This window comes from Anomaloglossus baeobatrachus, chromosome 3 (genome assembly GCF_048569485.1).
Source record: "Anomaloglossus baeobatrachus isolate aAnoBae1 chromosome 3, aAnoBae1.hap1, whole genome shotgun sequence".
Lineage (NCBI taxonomy): Eukaryota > Metazoa > Chordata > Amphibia > Anura > Aromobatidae > Anomaloglossus > Anomaloglossus baeobatrachus.
The window spans coordinates 560,563,630-560,584,379 of NC_134355.1; the positions used below are offsets into that span (position 1 = coordinate 560,563,630).

At 44.6% G+C, this 20,750-nt stretch overlaps 1 protein-coding gene across 2 annotated transcripts in view; it reads right to left on the bottom strand.

Annotated features, from left to right (window-relative positions):
• The window catches only part of SNED1 (sushi, nidogen and EGF like domains 1), a 347,445-nt gene that overhangs the window by 74,140 nt on the left and 252,555 nt on the right, over positions 1–20,750 (bottom strand). For both annotated transcript variants that reach the window (XM_075340866.1, XM_075340865.1), the window contains 3 exons: positions 16,875–16,991; positions 3,775–3,891; positions 1,982–2,098 (listed from right to left, as the gene is read on the bottom strand). In XM_075340866.1, coding sequence (XP_075196981.1) covers positions 1,982–2,098; positions 3,775–3,891; positions 16,875–16,991 — 351 coding nt within the window. The remainder of the gene's footprint in view (positions 1–1,981; positions 2,099–3,774; positions 3,892–16,874; positions 16,992–20,750) is intronic.

The following is a 20,750-nucleotide window of genomic DNA, read 5'->3' on the forward strand; positions in this document are numbered from 1 at the left end:
TTCTGGCACATGTCCCGCCTGAAGACAGTCCAATCCGGTCCCACCAGCGACGAGTATGCCAGAACTCAAACAGGGCTTAGTAATAATCGCAGTGAGCTCAGGTCCCGACACACTCAGAGGCACCATCTCCAGCTGCCCAGCCTTGAGGGGGGAGGCCAACCTGGAGACCGGCACAATGGAAGGCCAATAATAAACACATCCAGTACCTCACATACTGCCGGGGGTCGCAAGCGCACCATCGCATCCTGATGGAATCGTCAATTTCTCCACAAACTGGAGCCAAAGGAGTTGGACGCGGACGCAACTGCGATCCCGAACATCGCTCCACTCGCCTGGTAGGAGAGATGGAGGAACCAAAGATATATCGCCGCCTTCAATATCGAGGGACGCCGACTATCTGCATAGGATGATCCTAAAACTATCGCAACAGCGATTCCAGGCGTCCCAGGAAAAGGAATCGTATCACCGACCTCAATCCAAAGGAGATGAAATAAACAATCAGAACCACGATGCCAACACAACAGCGATCCTCTCGGCGTCGCTCATGGCTGTAACGCATCAGCGCTTCCTCTTTAGTGTATTGATCCAGTCATCCGCCTCCGCAGGAGATGTAAAGAACAAGGATCGCTCTTGATGAACCACTCTGAGACGAGCCGGGAAGATCATGGAATAAGCAATATGGTGATCTCTAAGGCGTTTTTTCACCTGAATGAAGGATGCCCTCGTTTTCTGAAGAGACGCAGAGAAGTCAGGAAAAATCAGTATGGGAGCATTATTATGTAGGATCAGGCCTTTGCGTCGCGCCGCACCAAGGATCGCATCTCTATCCCTGCTGCTCAACAGTCGGGCCAGGAGAGGTCTAGGCTGCGCTCCCGGGGGAGGAGGTCTGGCCGGTACCCGGTGGGCTCGTTCTATAGCGAATGCCGCTGACAGCGTCGCATCAGGGAAAGTTTCAGAAAGCCATGTTTCCATGAACTTACATGGGTCGCTCCCTTCTGCCCTCTCCGGCATCCCCAGAATTCTTAAATTATTGCGACGCAGGCGGTTTTCCAGATCGTCAGCCCTTTGCGCCCAGTTATTTGCCGCGCTCTCCAAAGAGGACAATCTGCCCGGCGTCGCTCTTGCGTCGTCTTCCAGCGTGGAGATCCGCTGCTCCGTCTCCTTTACCCGCTCTCTCAGATTTTGCAGGTCCAGCCGGAGGAGTCCCACATCAATCTTAACCTCCTCGATTTTGCCCGTCAGCGACACTTTTGAATCCTGGATCGCCGCAAGTAACTGCGAAGTAACTTGCTGCAGGGTTAGCTCCCGCGGCTCCTTGGATCCGGCCTCCATGCTCTCCTCCTCCTCCGCCTCACTGGATTCCCGCTCCGACTGCTTGCCGACGCCATCTTGCTGGGAGTCCCGAGCAAACTTCTTCAGCTTTTCAGCCGCCGCAGCGCTGCGACCTCTACTCATGGTACCGATCAGAATGCTCACCGCACCACAGGTAATCCGGAGGTGTATTTAGGCACCAATTTCGGCAGGATTAATAGTATTTATCAGCGTTGGACTGCGGAGCTGCTCTCAGATGCGACCGCTCATGCTGCCTGCTGGCCACGCCCCCCCAATTTTTTCCTTTTAATCAAGAGGTAATTTGACAACTTTTAATTAAAATTCTACATGAGTATCAGACTAGTTTTTTCAGGAACGCAATGGTGGCATGTTGCTAGAATATGCCACCCATATCCAATTATCAAATGTCTGACGAGACCGCCAACCACGTGGTCGCCTCTAAGAAGCAGACACTTGGCGAACTGGGAAAGAAGCTCTACATGGTCAAAGAAAGACTAATGTTTAGAGGTAACAAATTTTATCCTTTGCTTGTGATGAACTTGTACTATGCTTTTACATCAAATAGGATTATCTAAAATCCTTAAGAGTACAAACAAACTAAAAACATTACGAGGGAAAGAGGAATAAAATGTCCACGGCTGTCACTTACCTTTCTCACAGTGTCGTCCAGAGAAGTGCGGTAGACAATCACATTTGTATTTCCCGAGATAGTGAAAACATGTGCCTCCATTGTGACATGGACCAGATGAGCAAGGGCCTCTCATTCCTAGGTAGGAAGACGTAGATCTTTGTTAGTTATATCCATCTCATCCGTCTATCCACTTAAAAGACAACAGAGTGTGATGAGGCATGGGGTGAACACATGTAGGACTGGTGATTGTAATCTGGGTCCACTACGGCCTCTAAAGGCTCTCCATGGACTGATAACCACCATAAAATAACAATTCTGGATCATATTTCCATAGAACATTGCATTGTGTACTATTTATTAAAATAACCATTGCTGGCAGTGGTTACTGGTCATCTTAAAGGGAATCTATCACTAGATTTTTCTTACCCCATCTGAGAGCAGCATAATGTAGAGACAGATAAGGAATAACGTTTGGAACACCATTCTAAGTCTGAACTGGGTGCAAAAAAACTAAAAAAACATCACTATGGGGAGATAAGTTATGCACACCAGTGACTATGTAAGGGGAATACATGGAATAGCAGAAACTGCTGTGTGAATACTGACTTGAAAAATCCAATAGCTATATGTAAGAGTGAAAATGTGAAAAATGGAATCTGCATTACTGCCATGAACATATGAATCAAGAGAAATTTAGCTACTGAATTGATCAATGCAATAGAGCCCCAACACTACGCCAAAGTATTTCTCTACGTTGGGGTCCCTAGCTTGTGTGTGTCCTCTCATGCAGTTCAGACTTAGAATGGTGTTCCAAACGTTATTCCTTATTTGTTAGTTGTTTTTCGTTTGGGAACCCTCCCCAACCACACCTCTTGCCAATCCATATAATACGCATAAATAGCCTGGGTCTCAGCTTCCCATACACGGTAAGTTTTTTTAACTGCATGAGAGGACACACACAAGCTAGGGACCCCAACGTAGAGAAATACTTTGGCGTAGTGTTGGGGCTCTATTGCATTGATCAATTCAGTAGCTAAATTTCTCTTGATTCATATGTTCATGGCAGTAATGCAGATTCCATTTTTCACATTTTCACTCTTACATATAGCTATTGGATTTTTCAAGTCAGTATTCACACAGCAGTTTCTGCTATTCCATGTATTCCCCTTACATAGTCACTGGTGTGCATAACTTAATGTAGAGACAGAGACTCTTATTCCAGCAATGTGTCACTTAATGAGCTATTTTCTATCATTTTGATAAAATCAATGTTTTCTCTGCTACATACCTAGCAGTTATACAGAGCTCATGAATATGCTGGACTACTGGGCAGCACACCAAGTAGTCCTCTAATGATAATCTACTGATGATTAAACACTGATTTTATGAAAACGACACTAAGAAGCCCAGTAAGTGACACATTACTGGAATCAGGATCTCTGCCACTGCATTATACTGCTCTCAGAATAGGTGCCAAAAAACCTTGTGACAGATTCCATTTAAAGCCCGTTTCACACATCTGGCATTTCGCCGGATTGCTGGATCCAGCACACTCCAGTACAGTGCAATACTATACAATGGCATTGCGGCAAGCTCCGGTCACATGCTGCCATGTGACCGGAGCATGTGACCGGAGCTTGCCGCAATGCCATGATACATTATTGCACTGTACTGGAGTGTGCCGGATCCAGCAATCCGGCGAAATGCCAGATGTGTGAAATGGGCCTCAGTCCTGCAAGTCGTTAAAGAGTGAGACAATTCAAGCAGGAAAAAAAAATATCAACCCAATAACAATAAAAATAAAATCTTACCTGTCTCACAGTGTTTTCCAGTGAAAGGATATGGGCAAAGACAGTAATAATCATCATGGGACTCCTTACATGTTCCTCCATTTCGACAAGGTAGCAAACTGCATAGTGCTGGCATTACTAAGAGAGATAGAAGTAGATAGAGCGGAAAGGAAATATTATATTACTGGGGAGCAACCATAACAACTAGAGAGAACGGGTTAATCCATGCTGCTGTAGGAATGGAGACCAAGAAGACAGGCCCTAGATAGTGATTTATTGTCAACGCGTTTTGAAGTAAAAACAATTCCTTTTCAGGACAATCACAATGGTCGGCAACCCTGGATTATTTACATGTGTGGTCACTGCATATTGTAGGCACTGGTGGATCTTGTACATTGGAAACCATTTGGGGCAGGGCCTTCTCTTCTTATGTACAAGTCACTCAGTTCATGTACTTACTATTTGGCTTATGCTATGTACCTATGTAATGTATGATATACTCAAGTTATCCCATGACACTTCTATTCCAATTGCAATCTAATTTATTCAACCTGAATTGAAAATTAGTTTTATGAGCAAAATTTACAAACTTTCTGTTATTTGCAATAAACCAATTAAACTAATTAAACCAGAACAAAGTAAATAGCTCAAATACTAATATAATAAGTGATTTCTCCAAATGCAGAAGAGTACACTTCATAGTATGTATCGTTATATAATAAAAAACAGTTTTGTGTTTTAAAACCAATATATTTTGACAATGGTAAGGAGCGAGGTAATAGCAAGATTGTTAAATTATTTTATATATTTCTGCTGACTTGGCAATATTTTTAATTTTATATTTTTTATTTTTGGGAAACATAATTCCATTTCTAAAAAAACCTAAACAAGATTTCATAGCTAAAAAGGTAGAAAAGAAATCATAAAAAGAAGGAATGAGGGAGGTAAGCAGTGGTTTTGTGTTGTATAACTGATGTTATAGTTATCAGACTGCATCCACACATCTGTGTGTTACCATCCAAGAGAAACAGACTGATATTTTTTTCTCAAGTGGCAAACTACCGTAGTTGCATCCGTTTTTTTTCTCACTCATTTTTTTTATTAGTGCAGCAGGTAGATTATCTGATCTTTTTTATCCGCTGACTCTTAAAATGTATCTGTTAAAAAGAGATGAAACTAAGACGGAGCTCTGAAGTACAAAGCTTATGTTCTGTGTATCACCCGTTTTATACGGATACCTATAGACCTTAAAGGGAAAATGTCAGCTCCCAGTGCACCCACAAAATTTAGCAGTTCTGGCTGCATATCTAGAATCCCTCTCTAAAGGCCACTTTACACACAGCGACATCGCTATCGATATCGCTGGTGAAAGCACCCGCCCCCGTCGGTTGTGCGTCACAGGCAAATCGCTGCCCGTGCCGCACAACATCGCTAGGACCCGTCACACTATACTTACCTGCCTAGCGACGTCTATGTGGCCTCCTTTCTAAGGGGGAGGTTTGTGCGGCGTCACAGCGGCGTCTCTAAGTGGCCGCCCAATAGAAGCGGAGGGGTGGAGATGAGCGGCCGTAACATCCCGCCCACCTCCTTCCTTCCTCATTGTGGGCGGCCGCAGGTACGATGTAGCTCCTCGTTCCTGCGGTGTCACACATAGCGATGTGTGCTGCCGCAGGAACGACAAACAACCTGCGTTCTGCAACAGCAACAATATTTGGGATTAGAACGACGTGTCAACGATCAGCGATTAGGTAAGTAATTTTGATCGTTAGCAGTCGTTCGTGCGTTTCACGCGCAACGACGTTGCTAACAAAGCCGGATGTTCGTCACGAATTCCGTGACCCCAACGACATCTCGTTAGCGATGTTGTTGCGTGTAAAGCCCCTTTTACTGTTCCAGCCTATAGAAGCATATATAAACAGTTCTTTGGAAAAAGTACTTCTACAGATCATTTATGAGATGCTAATGAGGGCTGTGACTAGTCGCAGGGAGTTAGTTCCCTGGCTAGTCTAGTCAGCCTACTTAGTATGTTAGCACGCCCCTGTGGGCATGATAATCTGCTTTACAACTGCCAATGTCATGGCAGCACAATACAAAGACGAGCTTCTTTGACGCTGGTTTTATGCATCCCGGCTTTAAAGAGGCTCACTGCCCATGATTGAAAGTCATCTGCACTTCCGGTTATGTGCACTACTCAGGAGCCGGGTGTATGTGTTTTGTCTTCAGAGAGGAATAGTGCACAAGACCAGAAGTGCAGGCGACTTTCAATCATGGGCAGTGAGCCTCTTTGATGCAAGGGTCCATACAGCCGGCGTCAAAGGAGCTCAATTCTAACGGGTACAAAGCTACAGCTTTGTATCGCATTGCCATGACGCTGGGCATTGTAAAACGGGTTACCACACCCACAGGAGCGTGATAACAAGCTAAGTGGTTCAACTAGCCAGGGAACTAACGCCCATGCGACTAGTCAGAGCCTTCATTAGCATCTCATAAACTATCTTTAATAATACTTTTTCTAAAGATCAGTTTGTGTGTGCTACTATATGCTGGGAGTGTTAGAGATGGATTCTAGATATGCACCCAGAACTGTTAGTGGTTCTGGGTGCACTTGACCTGACAGGATGCCTTTAAAGGCAGAATCTGATCTTCAAAACCGATGAGAATAGAACATGTTCTGAGCCCCATGGATTCGTTTTTAAAACTGATGTGTTTATGGATCAATTAAACCCTATGAGTGCATGTAAATGTGCTATCCAAGGAAAACAACAGATAGAAAACAGAAATGTGTTATATGTAAAAATGGATGTGTGAATGCAGCCGAGGACCAGATAAAGACCTAGGTTGATCACACATTCTCTTTCCAAATACCATGTGCTGATTAAAAAATGGGCTTTTATTTTCAGTTGGATTCCACGTCGGAAACTTAATTTAAAACTTCTGTCTTTTTCTCTTTATAGATAAGAAGTTTGCATGAAATACAGTGAGGGAAAAAAGTATTTAGTCAGCCACCAATTGTGCAAGTTCTCCTACGTAAAAAGATGAGATTTGCCTGTAATTGACATCATAAGTAGACCACAAGTATGAGAGACAAAATGAGAAAACAAGTATGAACTCTCCCCTGTTGAGAGATGTCTGAGTGATCTTTAGGCACTTTTGCCTCCTTTTTGGTACTTCTCTTTCTTGTCTATGATAAAAATTGAAAAAGAACGGACCCGTTCGACAATTTGTGGGGTTGGCTCAGATGCTAGTGATTTTGTATTGGGATGTATTCTCCCAAACTCTGTTCAACTGTTTTTGTCTATTTTGTCAACTGACTGCTTTATGGTTTGTAAGGGTCTGCTGTATAAATAAAGAATTTAAAAAAAATGAGAAAACAAATCCAGAAAATCACCTTGTCTGATTTGGCAAGATTTCTTTTGCAAATTATGGTGGAAAATAAGTATTTGGTCATCTAAGAACATGCAAGATTTCTGGCTCTCACAGACTTGTAACTTCTTCGCTAAGAGGCTCCTCTGTCCTCCTCTCATTACCTGTAGTAATAGCACCTGTTTGAACTTGTTAGCCGTATAAAAAGACACCTGACCACAACCTCAAACAGTCACACTCCAAACTCCACTATGGTGAAGACCAAAGCGCTGTCGTAGGACACCAGAAACAAAATTGTAGCCCTGTACCAGGGTCGGAAGACTGAATCTGCAATACGCAAGCAGCTTGGTGTGAGGAAATCAACTATGGGAGCAATAATAAGGAAATGGAAGACATACAAGACCACTGATAATCTCCATCGATCTGGGGCTCCACGCAAGATCTCACCCCGTAGGGTCAAAATGATCACAAGAACGATGAGCAAAAATCCCAGAACAACATAGGGGGACCTAGTGAATGACCTGCATAGAGCTGAGACCACCGTAATAAAGGCTACCATCAGTAACACACTATGCCACCAGGGACTCAGATCCTGTAGTGCCAGACATGTTCCCCTGCTTAAGCCAGTATATGTCTGGGCCCGTCTGAAGTTTGCTAGAGAGCATTTGGATTATCCGGAAGAGTATTAGGAGAATGTCATATGGTCTGATGAAACCAAAGTAGAACTGTTTGGTAGAAACACAACTCGTCATATTTGGAGGAGACAGAATGCTGAGCTGCATCCAAAGAACACCATACCTACTGTGAAGCATGGGGGTGGTAACATCATGCTTTGGGGCTGTGTCTTTGCAAAGGGACCAGGACGACTGATCCGTGTACATGAAAGAATGAATGGGACATGTATCGTGAGATTTTGAGTGCAAACCTCCTTCCATCAGCAAGGGCATTGAAGATAAAACGTGGCTGGGTCTTTCAGCGTGATAATGATACCAAGCACACCGACAAGGCAACAAAGGAGTGGCTTCGTAAGAAGAATATGAAGGTCCTGGAGTGGCCTAGCCAGTCTCTAGATCTCAACTTCATAGAAAACCTTTGGAGGGAGTTGAAGGCCCATATTGCCCAGCGACAGGCCCAAAACATCCCTGCTCTAGAGGAGATCTGCATGGAGGAATGGGCTAACATACCATCCACAGTGTGTGCCAACTGTGACGTTGCACACAGTTCACACACGGCATCATTAGTGGGTTACTCACTCGCTTTGGTGGTCTCCAAGGTATAACACAGGAGCACGGTTCTTTTAAAGGTTTAAAAGTTTATTAAGACAGCATAAACTGCATTTGTAGTCCATGTCACACACTGATGACGGTCAGTAACACTCACGGTAAAACCCCACAGATTTCGATACCACTTTCTCCAAGAGTATCTCACTGACCCTCAGTCAGCTGTAGAGAACCCTCCCTCTCCCTCTCGGGGCATTTCCTTCAGAGAGGCTTCAACACCTTTGTTGGCAGATGAGCAGCCTCTCCACACTGGCTGCTTCTCAGACATACACACTCTCTGCCATGTGCCAAACATTAGACACCATTTTAGAAGTCAGCAGTGACACTTTCAACACACCCATGGGTGGGGTATGTGGATGGCTAGTCCCACCAATCTCTCCAGCCATCCATGATACTGGGCCGTATGAACACTATACTAAGTACCTGTGGTACTACAGGTACCAGCATGGAGTTCCAGAATCACACCACATCCGTGGTACATACAGACCATTCACTATCAGGCCGGTCGCCTTGTCACACAACCTTATGAAGACTTACTGAAAACGTTTGACCTCTGTCATTGCCAACAAAGGATATATAACAAAATATTTAGATGAACTTTTGTTATTGACCAAATACTTATTTTCCACCATAATTTGCAAAAATAAATCTTGCCAAATCAGGCAAGGTGATTTTCTGGATTTACTTTCTCATTTTGTCTCTCATAGTTGTGGTCTACCTTTGATGTCAATTACAGGCCTCTCATCTTTTTAAGTGGGACAACTTGCACGATTACTGGCTCACTAAATATTTTGTTTTTCCACTGTAGATGCACTTTTTTCTACCAAACAGTTTTTGGGAAGGTGGATGATGAAAATCTAAACCTGCAATACAGTTTCAATACAGATTTTTTTCCTGTGGTTGCTAAATAAATAAATAGTTTTCTACTAACTCATCATTTGGAGCCAGTGGTCGTATTGATATAGCTGAAGTATATAGTTCTAGAATGGCTCTTTTAATGACAACTGCAGTTTCAGTATTCAACTGCTTTAAGAAAAGCATCTTTAGTACTTAGTAAAGCTCCCTTTGCCTGATATGACTTGTTACAAATATGATGCATACCCAAACTCCTATTTTTTGCAGCTCATGGGTAATGGCCTCCAATTCACAAATATTTTGGGCTTTGCATGTTGAAAATCCCGTCTTTAAATCCAACCAAAAATTTTCTATGGGGTTTAAGTCAGGGGACTGACGAATATTGTGGAATCTTCCCGGACATCTACTGAAACAAACATTGGTGGACTTTGAGGAATGATTCGAATCATTGTCCTGTTGGTGGTCTAATGACAACCAGGCTTCATCTTCCTTACTGAAAAGATTGTTTTCTCCTAATATTTTTACATACGTGATTGCATTTATTTTACCCTCCAAATTTTAACCTCCAAGCTTTCCAGTACTGAAGGAAGAAAAGAAGCGCCAGAGCATCGCAGAGCCCCCATTATAGGCAAGGTGTTCTTTTCCGCATATGCTTCATACTCCTTCAGACATATTGCTGCTGATCCATAGGTCACAAATTCCAGTTTTATTATTTATTACTCCACTGAAGATAATCCCCAAACATCTCTGGCTTATTAATATAGTTTTGTAGATATTGGAACCAACTTTTCTTGTGTTTTTGGGTCGTAGAGGTGTACATTTTCGAACTTAAAAATTATGAACTTTGTTTACTTGTGTCTTTATTCATCCATTCTATGCTTTAGTATCTTTTTGTACCCTTTTTCTTTTTTGCACATGGCAAAGATCTTTTCTCTTAACCTTTTTGGACCACTTTCTTCACTTTCCTTACAAATGATCAAAATTCACAGTCTATAAACTCCTAGTCAAGATAGAATCCATACAAATCACTTCAGAAGACCATATCATAATTATATTACCAAATCTTTATTAACATGATTAAAAAACATAAACACATTGAACACAATAGACATGATTAAAAATTAGTAAGGTGTAGGGTGGAGGGTCCATCAAAATTCATTTGTGATACCACAATATTCATTTGGTTCACAATAATAAATTTGCTAATTCTTTATACCATATATCCTCTCTATCCAGGGAGTGGTGTGGGGAGGGTCTGTCTACATTAGGTAAAGTATCCTGGAAAACTACTTGTATGTTTGTCCCATAGATTCTGCTTTCTTATCATGTAAAATGTCTTGGCAGTTCCCCTTAACGGACTATGGGATCCTTGATTCTCTCATGCATACTCTAAATTTATGGATTTGTTTCCTTTATGCTTGATATGCAGTGATACTTTAACAATAAATAGTGCATTGACCCATTGAATTTTGTGGGTTAAGAGAGGATATATGGTATAAAGAATTAGCAAATTTATTATTGTGAACCAAATGAATATTGTGGTATCACAAATGAATTTTGATGGACCCTCCACCCTACACCTTACTAATTTTTAATCATGTCTATTGTGTTCAATGTGTTTATGTTTTTTAATCATGTTAACCCCTTCAGCCCCAAGCCTATTTTGACCCTAAAGACCAGGCCATTTTTTGAAATTCTGACCAGTGTCACTTTATGAGGTTATAACTCTGGAACGCTTCAACGGATCCCGGTGATTCTGAGACTGTTTTCTCGTGTCATATTGGGCTTCATGTTAGTGGTAAATTTAGGCCGATATTTTTTGCGTTTCTTTGTGAAAAAAACGGAAATTTCACGAAAATTTTGAAAATTTTGTAATTTTCAAACTTTTAATTTTTATGCTCTAAAACCAACGACACAAAATAATTAATAAATAACATTTCCCACATGTCTACTTTACATCAGAACAATTTGGGGGAAAAAAAAAAAAATTAAGGAAGTTAGAGGGGTTCAAAGTTTATGAGCAATTTCTCATTTTTACAACAAAATTTACAAAGCCACATTTTTTAGGGACCACATCACATTTGAAGTGATTTTGAGAGGTCTACATGACACAGAACACCCAAAAGTGACACCATTCCAAAAACGGCACCCCTCAGGCTACTCAAAACCACATTCAAGAAGGTTATTAACCCTTCAGGTGCTTCACAGTAACTAAAGCAATGTGGAAGGAAAAAATGAACATTTTACTTTTTGCAACAAAAATGTTAATTTAGCCTCAAATATTGCATATTCACAAGGGTAGTTGGATTAAATGAACCCCCAAAATTTATTGGGCAATTTCTTCTGAGCACGCAGATACCTCATATGTGGCGAAAAAAACACTGTTTGGGAGCACGGCAAGACTCGGAAGGGAAGGAGCGCCATTTGACTTTTTGAACAGAAAATTTGCTAGAATCGTTAGCCGCACCATGTTGCGTTTGGAGAGCCCCTGAGGTGCCGAAACAGTGGAGCTCCCCCATATGTGACCCCATTTTGGAAACTAGACACCTCATGGCATTTATCTAGATGTTTATTGAGCACTTTGAACCTCTGGGGGCTTCACAAAAGTTAATAGAGTTGAGCCGTGCAAATAAAAAAAAACAAATTTACCACAAAATTGTTACTTCAACCAGGTAGCTTTTTTTTTCACAAGGGTGTCAGGAAAAATTGCACCATAAAATGTATTGTGCAATTTCTCCTGAGTACACAGACATCTCATATGTGGTGGAAATGAAATGTTTGGGTGCACAGCAGGGCTCAGAATGCAAGGAGCGTCATTTGACGTTTCAAACGCAAAATTGTCTGGGATAATTAGCGTATTCCATGTTGTGTTTGGAGACTCCCTGAGGTGCCGAAACAGTGGAGCTCCCCCACATGTGACCCCATTTTGGAAACTAGACCCCTCATGGAATTTATCTAGATGTTTATTGAGCACTTTGAACCTCTGGGGGCTTCACAAAAGGTAATAGAGTTGAGCCGTGAAAATAAAAAAAAAAAATTTTACCACAAAATTGTTACTTCAACCAGGTAGCTTTTTTTTTCACAAGGGTATCAGGAAAAATTGCACCATAAAATGTATTGTGCAATTTCTCCTGAGTACACAGACACCTCATATGTGGTGGAAATCAAATGTTTGGGTGCACAGCAGGGCTCAGAATGCAAGGAGCGTCATTTGACGTTTCAAACGCAAAATTGTCTGGGATAATTAGCGTATTCCATGTTGTGTTTGGAGACTCCCTGAGGTGCCAAAACAGTGGAGCTCCCCCACATGTGACCCCATTTTGGAAACTAAACCCCCATGGCATAGAAAAAAAAATAGGGCGCACGCACAAATGTTCTGCAAAAAGGGGGGGGGGACTAGGTGGGATGGAAAAAAGAAGTCATGTCCAAAGTCGAGTACGACTGCAGGACGATTGCTGACCAGGTACCTAATTGTACATGTTTTGTTTTGTTTTTTTTTATTTGGGGTGCACAAAAAAAAGCAAAAACTAGAGCAACAATTACGTACCTGATCAGCACTTGGCGGCAGGCAGGTGGGGGAGGAGGGGGGGCAGAGGGAGTGGGAGATGCGATTGGGGATAGTTAGAAAAGAGCCACGAACAATACTTACAGGATGGATCAGAACAGCGGCAGATTGGGGGGCGGCAGATTGGGCGGCGGCAGATGGGGGGGCAGCGGCATATAAAGGGAGCATCTGTGAATGTGAGATGGCGGCGGCTGGGATAGGGTGGGGGCGGATGGGAGAGGGCGCAGTGGATGCAGGAGCGGCAGAGGATGGGGGGGGGAAGGGTGGATGGCAGGGAAGGGGAGTGGGAGGTGAGATTTGGGATAGTTACCCTACAGGATGGATCTAGGCAGCAGGATCACAGGAGATGAAGGAGGCAGCAGATCGGGGAGGGTGAGAGGTGGGAGAGGGAGCGCAGCGCAGATCACGGGGGAGACAGGTGAGCAGAGCACAGATCACGGGGGTGACAGGTGAGCAGAGCGCAGATCGCGGGGGTGACAGGTGAGCAGAGCGCAGATCACGGGGGTGAGAGGTGGAGGGAAAGCGGACTGCAGATCACGGGGGTGACAGGTGAGGGAGCACAGATCACGGCGGTGACAGGTGAGGGAGCACACATCACGGCGGTGACAGGTGAGGGAGCGCACATCACGGCGGTGACAGGGGAGGGAGCGCACATCACGGCGGTGACAGGGGAGGGAGCGCACATCACGGCGGTGACAGGGGAGGGAGCGCACATCACGGCGGTGACAGGGGAGGGAGCGCACATCACGGCGGTGACAGGGGAGGGAGCGCACATCACGGGGGTGACAGGGGAGGGAGCACACATCACAGGGTTGACAGGGGAGGGAGCGCATATCACGGCGGTGACAGGGGAGAGAGCGCACATCACGGCGGTGACAGGGGAGGGAGCGCACATCACGGCGGTGACAGGGGAGGGAGCGCACATCACGGCGGTGACAGGGGAGAGAGCGCACATCACGGGGGTGACAGGGGAGGGAGCACACATCACGGGGGTGACAGGGGAGGGAGCACACATCACGGGGGTGACAGGGGAGAGAGCACACATCATGGCGGTGACAGGTGTGGGAGCACACATCACGGGGGTGACAGGGGAGGGAGCACACATCACGGGGGTGACAGGGGAGGGAGCACACATCACGGGGGTGACAGGGGAGGAAGCACACATCACGGGGGTGACAGGGGAGGGAGCACACATCACGGGGGTGACAGGGGAGGGAGCACACATCATGGCGGTGACAGGTGTGGGAGCACACATCACGGCGGTGACAGGGGAGGGGGCGGGTAGCTGACCACGGGGGTGAGAGGTGGGGGGAGCGTGCAGCACATCACGTAGAGGAGGGGGCGAGCAGCACATCACGGAGGGGAGGGGGCGAGCAGCACATCACGGAGGGGAGGGGGCGGGCACCGATCACGAGGGGGAGGGGCCGGGCAGCAGATCGGAGGGAGCGGTGGCACTATGACAGATGGAGGAGGACAGGGATCGTGCAGCACATCACGGAGGTGAGGAGGCGGGCAACGATCACGAGGGGGAGGGGCCGGGCAGCAGATCGGAGGGAGTGGTGGCACTATGACAGATGGAGGAGGACAGGGATCGTGCAGCACATCACGGAGGGGAGGGGGCGGGCACCGATCACAAGGGGGAGGGGCCGGGCAGCAGATCGGAGGGAGCGGTGGCACTACGACAGATGGAGGAGGACAGGGATCGTGCAGCACATCACGGAGGTGAGGAGGCGGGCAACGATCACGAGGGGGAGGGGCCGGGCAGCAGATCGGAGGGAGCGGTGGCACTATGACAGATGGAGGAGGACAGGGATCGTGCAGCACATCACGGAGGGGAGGGGGTAGGCGCCGATCACGAGGGGGAGGGGCCGGGCAGCAGATCGGAGGGAGCGGTGGCACTATGGCAGAGGGAGGGCGGCGGCGGCAGCGGATCGGGAGGTGTGGGGGTGAGGGTGCGGGCAGCAGATACGAGGGGTGGGGATGCGGGCAGGAGATCGGGGAGACAGGTGGCAGATCGCGGAGGGCAGCGGCGGCGGCGGATCGGGACGCTTTTCGCCGGTTTCATACAGTGCAATGGCAGTGCGGCAACTTCCGGGTCCCATGCTCCGGTCTCATAACAGCATGGGACCGGAGCTTGTCGCCCTGCCATTGCACTGTGTACACTCACTGTGCTCAGTGTGCTGGCATGCTGCAGGGACGACAAGTGAAGCTGATGGGGGCGGTCACCGGCAACAGGTCCACTGTGATTGGAGAAATCGGTCACAAGGCCAATCTCTCCAATCAGAGCTACTGGAGCTGGGGGAGGGTGATCCAGTGAGGTCACCCAGCTCCAGCCAATGGCCAGTGCTACAGCTGCACTGGCCAGGGCTGCATTTCAATGTTTCAGTCATTTTAAATGGCCGGAACATTACAGTGGCTGTGATTGGTTGAGCGGCGTTTGTCAGCCAATCACAGCCTCCGTAGGTCCGGGGAGGAGGCACCACCCCTCCTAAGGTCAGGAACAGGTCCCCTCCTCCCCGAATCTGCGGTTTATGTTAACATATTGCAGTCACCGGAGGCTCCGGTGCCGCGATTCCGCCATGACGGAAAGATCCGTCCTTGGTCGTTAAGGCCCAGGGCACAAGGACGGATCTTTCCGTCCATGGTCGTGAAGGGGTTAATAAAGATTTGGTAATATAATTATGATATGGTCTTCTGAAGTGATTTGTATGGATTCTTGATTAGAGACACTTTGGGACCACATTAGAGGTTTTCTTGTTATATTTGATGACTTCCTTGTGAGTAAATCCTAGTCAAGATATTTTATATGTTTTAATCAGAAGTACACCTGATGCAATTAAAGGGGCTTTCCAAGTTTAGCATGAAACTCTGCAGTCACTCTATGTGTCTGCAGACTTGTGATTCGTCACAGCGCACATGGTGCATGCTGTCAGGATTCTCCAGTACCGGTAGAGGGCAGTCATGTGTTTGCAAGTATGTGATATGCATATTTCCAGCCATATTCCGACTAGATGTGCGCGGCCTCACTCAGTTGTAGTTGGAATGCAGAGTATAGATATTACAAACTTGAAGTCACATGATTGCACATTCCTGGAGATGGCATCAGAGAATGCTCACAGGACGCACAAGGCGTACCATGAAGATTCACAAGCCTGCAGTCACAGAGTGACTGCACACTTTTGTACCAAACCAAGACAACCCCTTGATTACTTGCAACATGTGAGCTTGAGACAAGTCTGTGTTTTAGCAGAGGTTTGCAAAATTCTGAGACTGCAGTAGACATTAATAGTGGCATTTTGGCACCGATTTATCAAAACCGGTGTTGCTCATGCCAATTTTGATAAGGGACCGTGCTGGTTCCAGATGCATCTGATACATTAAGAGGCATATGACTCCTAATGAATCAGGCACATCTAAAAAATGGCATGCGCCTAATAGCAAATGTTACACCAGTCAGGGACTGGCATAGATAATGCCACAGCTCATCATGAATCAGATGAGCCTGTAGCATCACGCTCTTGATCCGCCCTAGCTCCATACATTTTGCTAGCTGGGCAAAACTGGCATACAAATGCCAAAAGTCATAAAACCTTTGCTCATCCTCTAGTTGCGCAAACATTTTGTGTCTTATCAAAGTGTTTTACCCTAGATTTATGGACAAAATACTTTGTGATGAATTTGGAGAAACCACTTGTTTTATAGCAGACAGTAGGAGGTTTATAAATGTTACTAATAAATCCATTTTGCAAAGGGCGTTGAATAATTATGATTGCAACTGTATGTACTCGATTCCTGTTTGCCCTTTTTTCATATAGCTTTATGGAAAAAAAAACTTATAAAATCAAAGTGTACTCATTCAGGTTTTCTGTATCTTCAATACCCATTACATACAAATGCATTTTCCTTTAATAGTGACTGAAAAAATATGATAATACTGAAAATTATTTTTGGCCTGATCCTCAACTCAAACTAAAGTCTAAATTTACCAAAAAGCTGAGGACATTTTTCTCTGTAGTTTATTCTCCATATTAAAACATATGTTACAAATGTTTTCTTACCCCCCTCACACATTTTTCCATTGAATCCACGGGGACACACACAGGAATAGTTATCATCCTGAGATTCACATCTTCCTCCATTCAAGCAGGGGTCAGAGTCACAAGGAGAGGGCAGTGCTAATAAAACACAGCAGAATGGGAGGTTAATACTAGAAGTCCCAGAAATTTCGAGCTCACCCCTGAAGTCCCGAAAGAGGGTCAAATGACATACAATAAACTGAATAGAACTAACTAGAAACTAAATGGCTAAACTCAATGGAAAACAACAACCTCCTGTGGTGCGACAGTAATGGCCTTAATTACAGAACAAATGACGGTGATTATAGGATGTTAGCTAAAATCCTTCAGGTCATTCGACCTGTCTCTGGGTTCCAAAGGTAGAAATGTTAAATGACCCCTCTTTGGGACTTCTAGTTTAAGGTTTGTTCTCAACAATTAAATACATCAGCTATCCACAAGGACCCCCATCGATCCCGAGAACAGGGCTATGATTTGACCCACCAGAATGGAACATTGGCCTATTTTAAATAATACAAATACAATCAAAAGTTCAATAAAAAAAAAAAAAAACTACAAAAAGGAAAATATCCAAACAGTGCACAAGACTGTAGGTATAAACTTTATGGACACAATATGGACAAAAGTCTTGGGACACTTCTACAACATTCGTACAGGAGCTTTTATGACCTCCCATTGTAAATCTATAGGCATTAACATGAAGTTGATCCCATTGCAGCTTTACCAGCTTCTACTCTTCTAGCAAGGCTTGCTAAAAGATTTTGGAGAGTGTCTGTGGGACTTTTTAAGATCAGACATTGACATTGTGCGAGAGGTCCTCCTGGCTCAAAATATCTATTCTAGTTCATCCCAAAGGTGTTCTATGGGGTTGAGGTCAGGACTCTGTGTGGTCAATCAAGTTCTTACACAGCAGACTCGACTAACCATTCTAATCAACTGTTCCCACAAAGGTGAAAGCACAATTGCCACAAAATGTTTTATTATGCTGAAGCATTAAGATTTCCCTTCACCGGAACTAAGGGGCCTTCCACTAATGTGCAATTTTGTGTGCAGTGAGCGCTGGCAATCAAACTAAGAAGGTAATGTGCAGCATGCTAATTGAGGGGGCTGAATGTTGCTCTGTATGTTGATCCTTAGGATAGGTCATCAATGTATGATTACCGGAGTCTGACACCCCGCACCTCCGCTCCCCCGATCAGCTGTTCTCGCTGCAGGCAGCAAGAGGTAGGCGGAAATGCTCACGTTAAGAACTTCCCCATCAACTGATAGCAGCTGTAGCTGGATATTGCACATCCACCTCCCATTCAAATCAATAGGAGGTTCTGCCTGGAACTCACCTGAAAAAGAGCTAAAAAAAACCTAAACATAATTAACATACAGGTGCATCTCAATAAATTAGAATATTATCAAAAAGTTAACTTATTTCAGTAATTCAATACAAAAAAGGGAAACGCAGATGTTGACCTACTGAAAAGTCTGTCCAGTAAATGTCTTAATACTTGGTCAGGGCTACTTTTGCATAAATTACTGCATCAATGCGGCGTGGCATGGAGGCGATCAACCTGTGGCACTGTTGAGGTGTTATGGAAGCCCAGGTTGCTTTGATAGCAGCCTTCAGTTCATCTGCATTGTTGGGTCTGGTGTCTCATCTTCCTCTTGACAATATCCCATAGATTCTCTATGGGGTTTAGGTCAGGTGGGTCTGCTGGCCAATCAAGCACAGTGATACTGTGGCTATTAAACTAGGTATTGGTACTTTTGGCAGTGTGGACAGGTGCCAAGTCCTGCTGGAAAATGAAATTTCCATCTCTAAAAACCTTGTTGGCAGAGGGAAGCATGAAGTGCTCTAATATTTCCTGGGAGACGGCTGCGCTGACTTTGGTCTTAATAAAACACAGAGGACCTACACCAGCAGATGACATGGCTCCCCAAATCACTGGTTGTGGAAACTTCACACTAGACCTCAAGCAGCTTGGATTGTGGCCTCTCCACTCTTCCTCCAGACTCTAAGACCTTCATTTCCAAATGAAATGCAAAATTTACTTTCATCTGAAAATAACACCTTGGATCACTGAGCAACAGTCCAGCTCTTTTTCTCCTTGGCCCCGGTAAGACACTTCTGGCATTGTCTATTGGTCATGAGTGGTGGCTCTTGAAGCACTGACTCCAGCAGCAGTCCACTCCTTATGAATCTCTCCCAAATTTTGAATGGCCTTTTCTTAACAATCCTATCAAGGCTGCGGTTATCCCGGTTTTCTTGTGCACCTTTTTCTTCCACAATTTTTCTTTCCAGTCAACTTTCCATTAATATGCTTGGATACAGAACTCTGAACAGCCAGCTTCTTTAGTAATGACCTTTTGTGGCTTACCCTCCTTGTGGAGTGTGTGAATGACTGCCTTCTGGACATCTGTCAAGTTAGCAGTCATCCCCATGATTGTGTAGCCTACTGAACCAGGCTAAGGGACCATTTTAAATGCTCAGGAAGCCTTTGCAGGCATTTTGTGGTAATTATTCTAATTTTCTGAGATAATGACTGTTAGGTTTTCATTGGCTGTAAGCCATAATCATCAACATTAACAGAAATAAACACATGAAATAGATCCCTCTGTGTGTAATGGCTCTATAGAATGTGTTCCCTTTTTGTATTGAATTATTGAAATAAATTTAACTTTTTGATCATATTCTAATTTATTGAGAAGCACCTGTATATGTAGCAATGTAAAAACGACTTTCTCTTCAGATGTTGAGTCTTTTTGAAGGTCTTTTGATTGCGTCAGACTTCCAAAGCTGCAAAGCGGTTAAAAAGTGACCCGAACACTCCAATGGTGGTTTACGTACAGTTAGGAAAAAAATGCCAGTGACAAAGACACCGAAAAACACATCATAGTTGCATAGGTTGAGTTTTTATGAAATGTCTTTTGCAAGAAAATTCTAAAAGACGCAGTGTGCCCATACCCTTAGTATAGTTGGATTTGCTGGCATTAATGATATTGTCTGTATATTTGGTATAGTTGGTAATGTCAGTACCATCAGCAGTGTTGGTACAGTTGGTATTTTGAGCCTTGAGGGTACGGTCAGCATTGTTTTAACATTTTTCCTTTTTTTTCTTTTAAAAGTGACAAAAATACTATGGTTCTACAAAGGCAAAAAAATAAATAACAAATCACAACAGGACAACGCAGCCTAAAAATTAAAAAATATGATGCAACTGCACCAAGACCGTGACAACTATTTCACCTTGTCTAACACGTACATTGTGTATTTGAGGGGACACCAAAGTTAATACTTGTCGTAGGTTCATCTCTGACCTAACATAACAACTGAATACAAACAACCTTGTAGCATTATCTATTCTCCACCAATCTTTATGTCTTTGGAGTGTGGGAGGAAACCCACGCAAACATGGGTAGAACATACAAACTCCTTACAGATGTTGTCCTTGGAGGGATTTGGCTCAGTGCTTAGCACTCCAGTCTTGCAGTGCTAAGCACTGAGCCATCATTCTATTCTCTCTCTCAGAACTGTACATCAAGATGGGAAATAATAGCGTAATTGGTTCTGCTCCGGAACAAAATGTTCGTTTCTCAGTATCTGGTCCTCGATATCCAATCTAAGGTGTTTGACCTCATAGTCTGGTCTTCCTCTCTGGAAACAGTACTCGGTGTTCTGGTTTCAGTGCTTGACCGCGTAGTTTGATCCTTATCAAGTAACGGTATTCTGTCTTCGGGGTCCTCTTGCGGCGATATTCGATTTTCAGGTTCGTCTGGGTTCAGTACACTTCCAGATGACTCCAATGCAGATGACAAGAGCTTGCTTCGCTGAGTACACATCTGCTCCCCTTGGCACCAACTCCACCT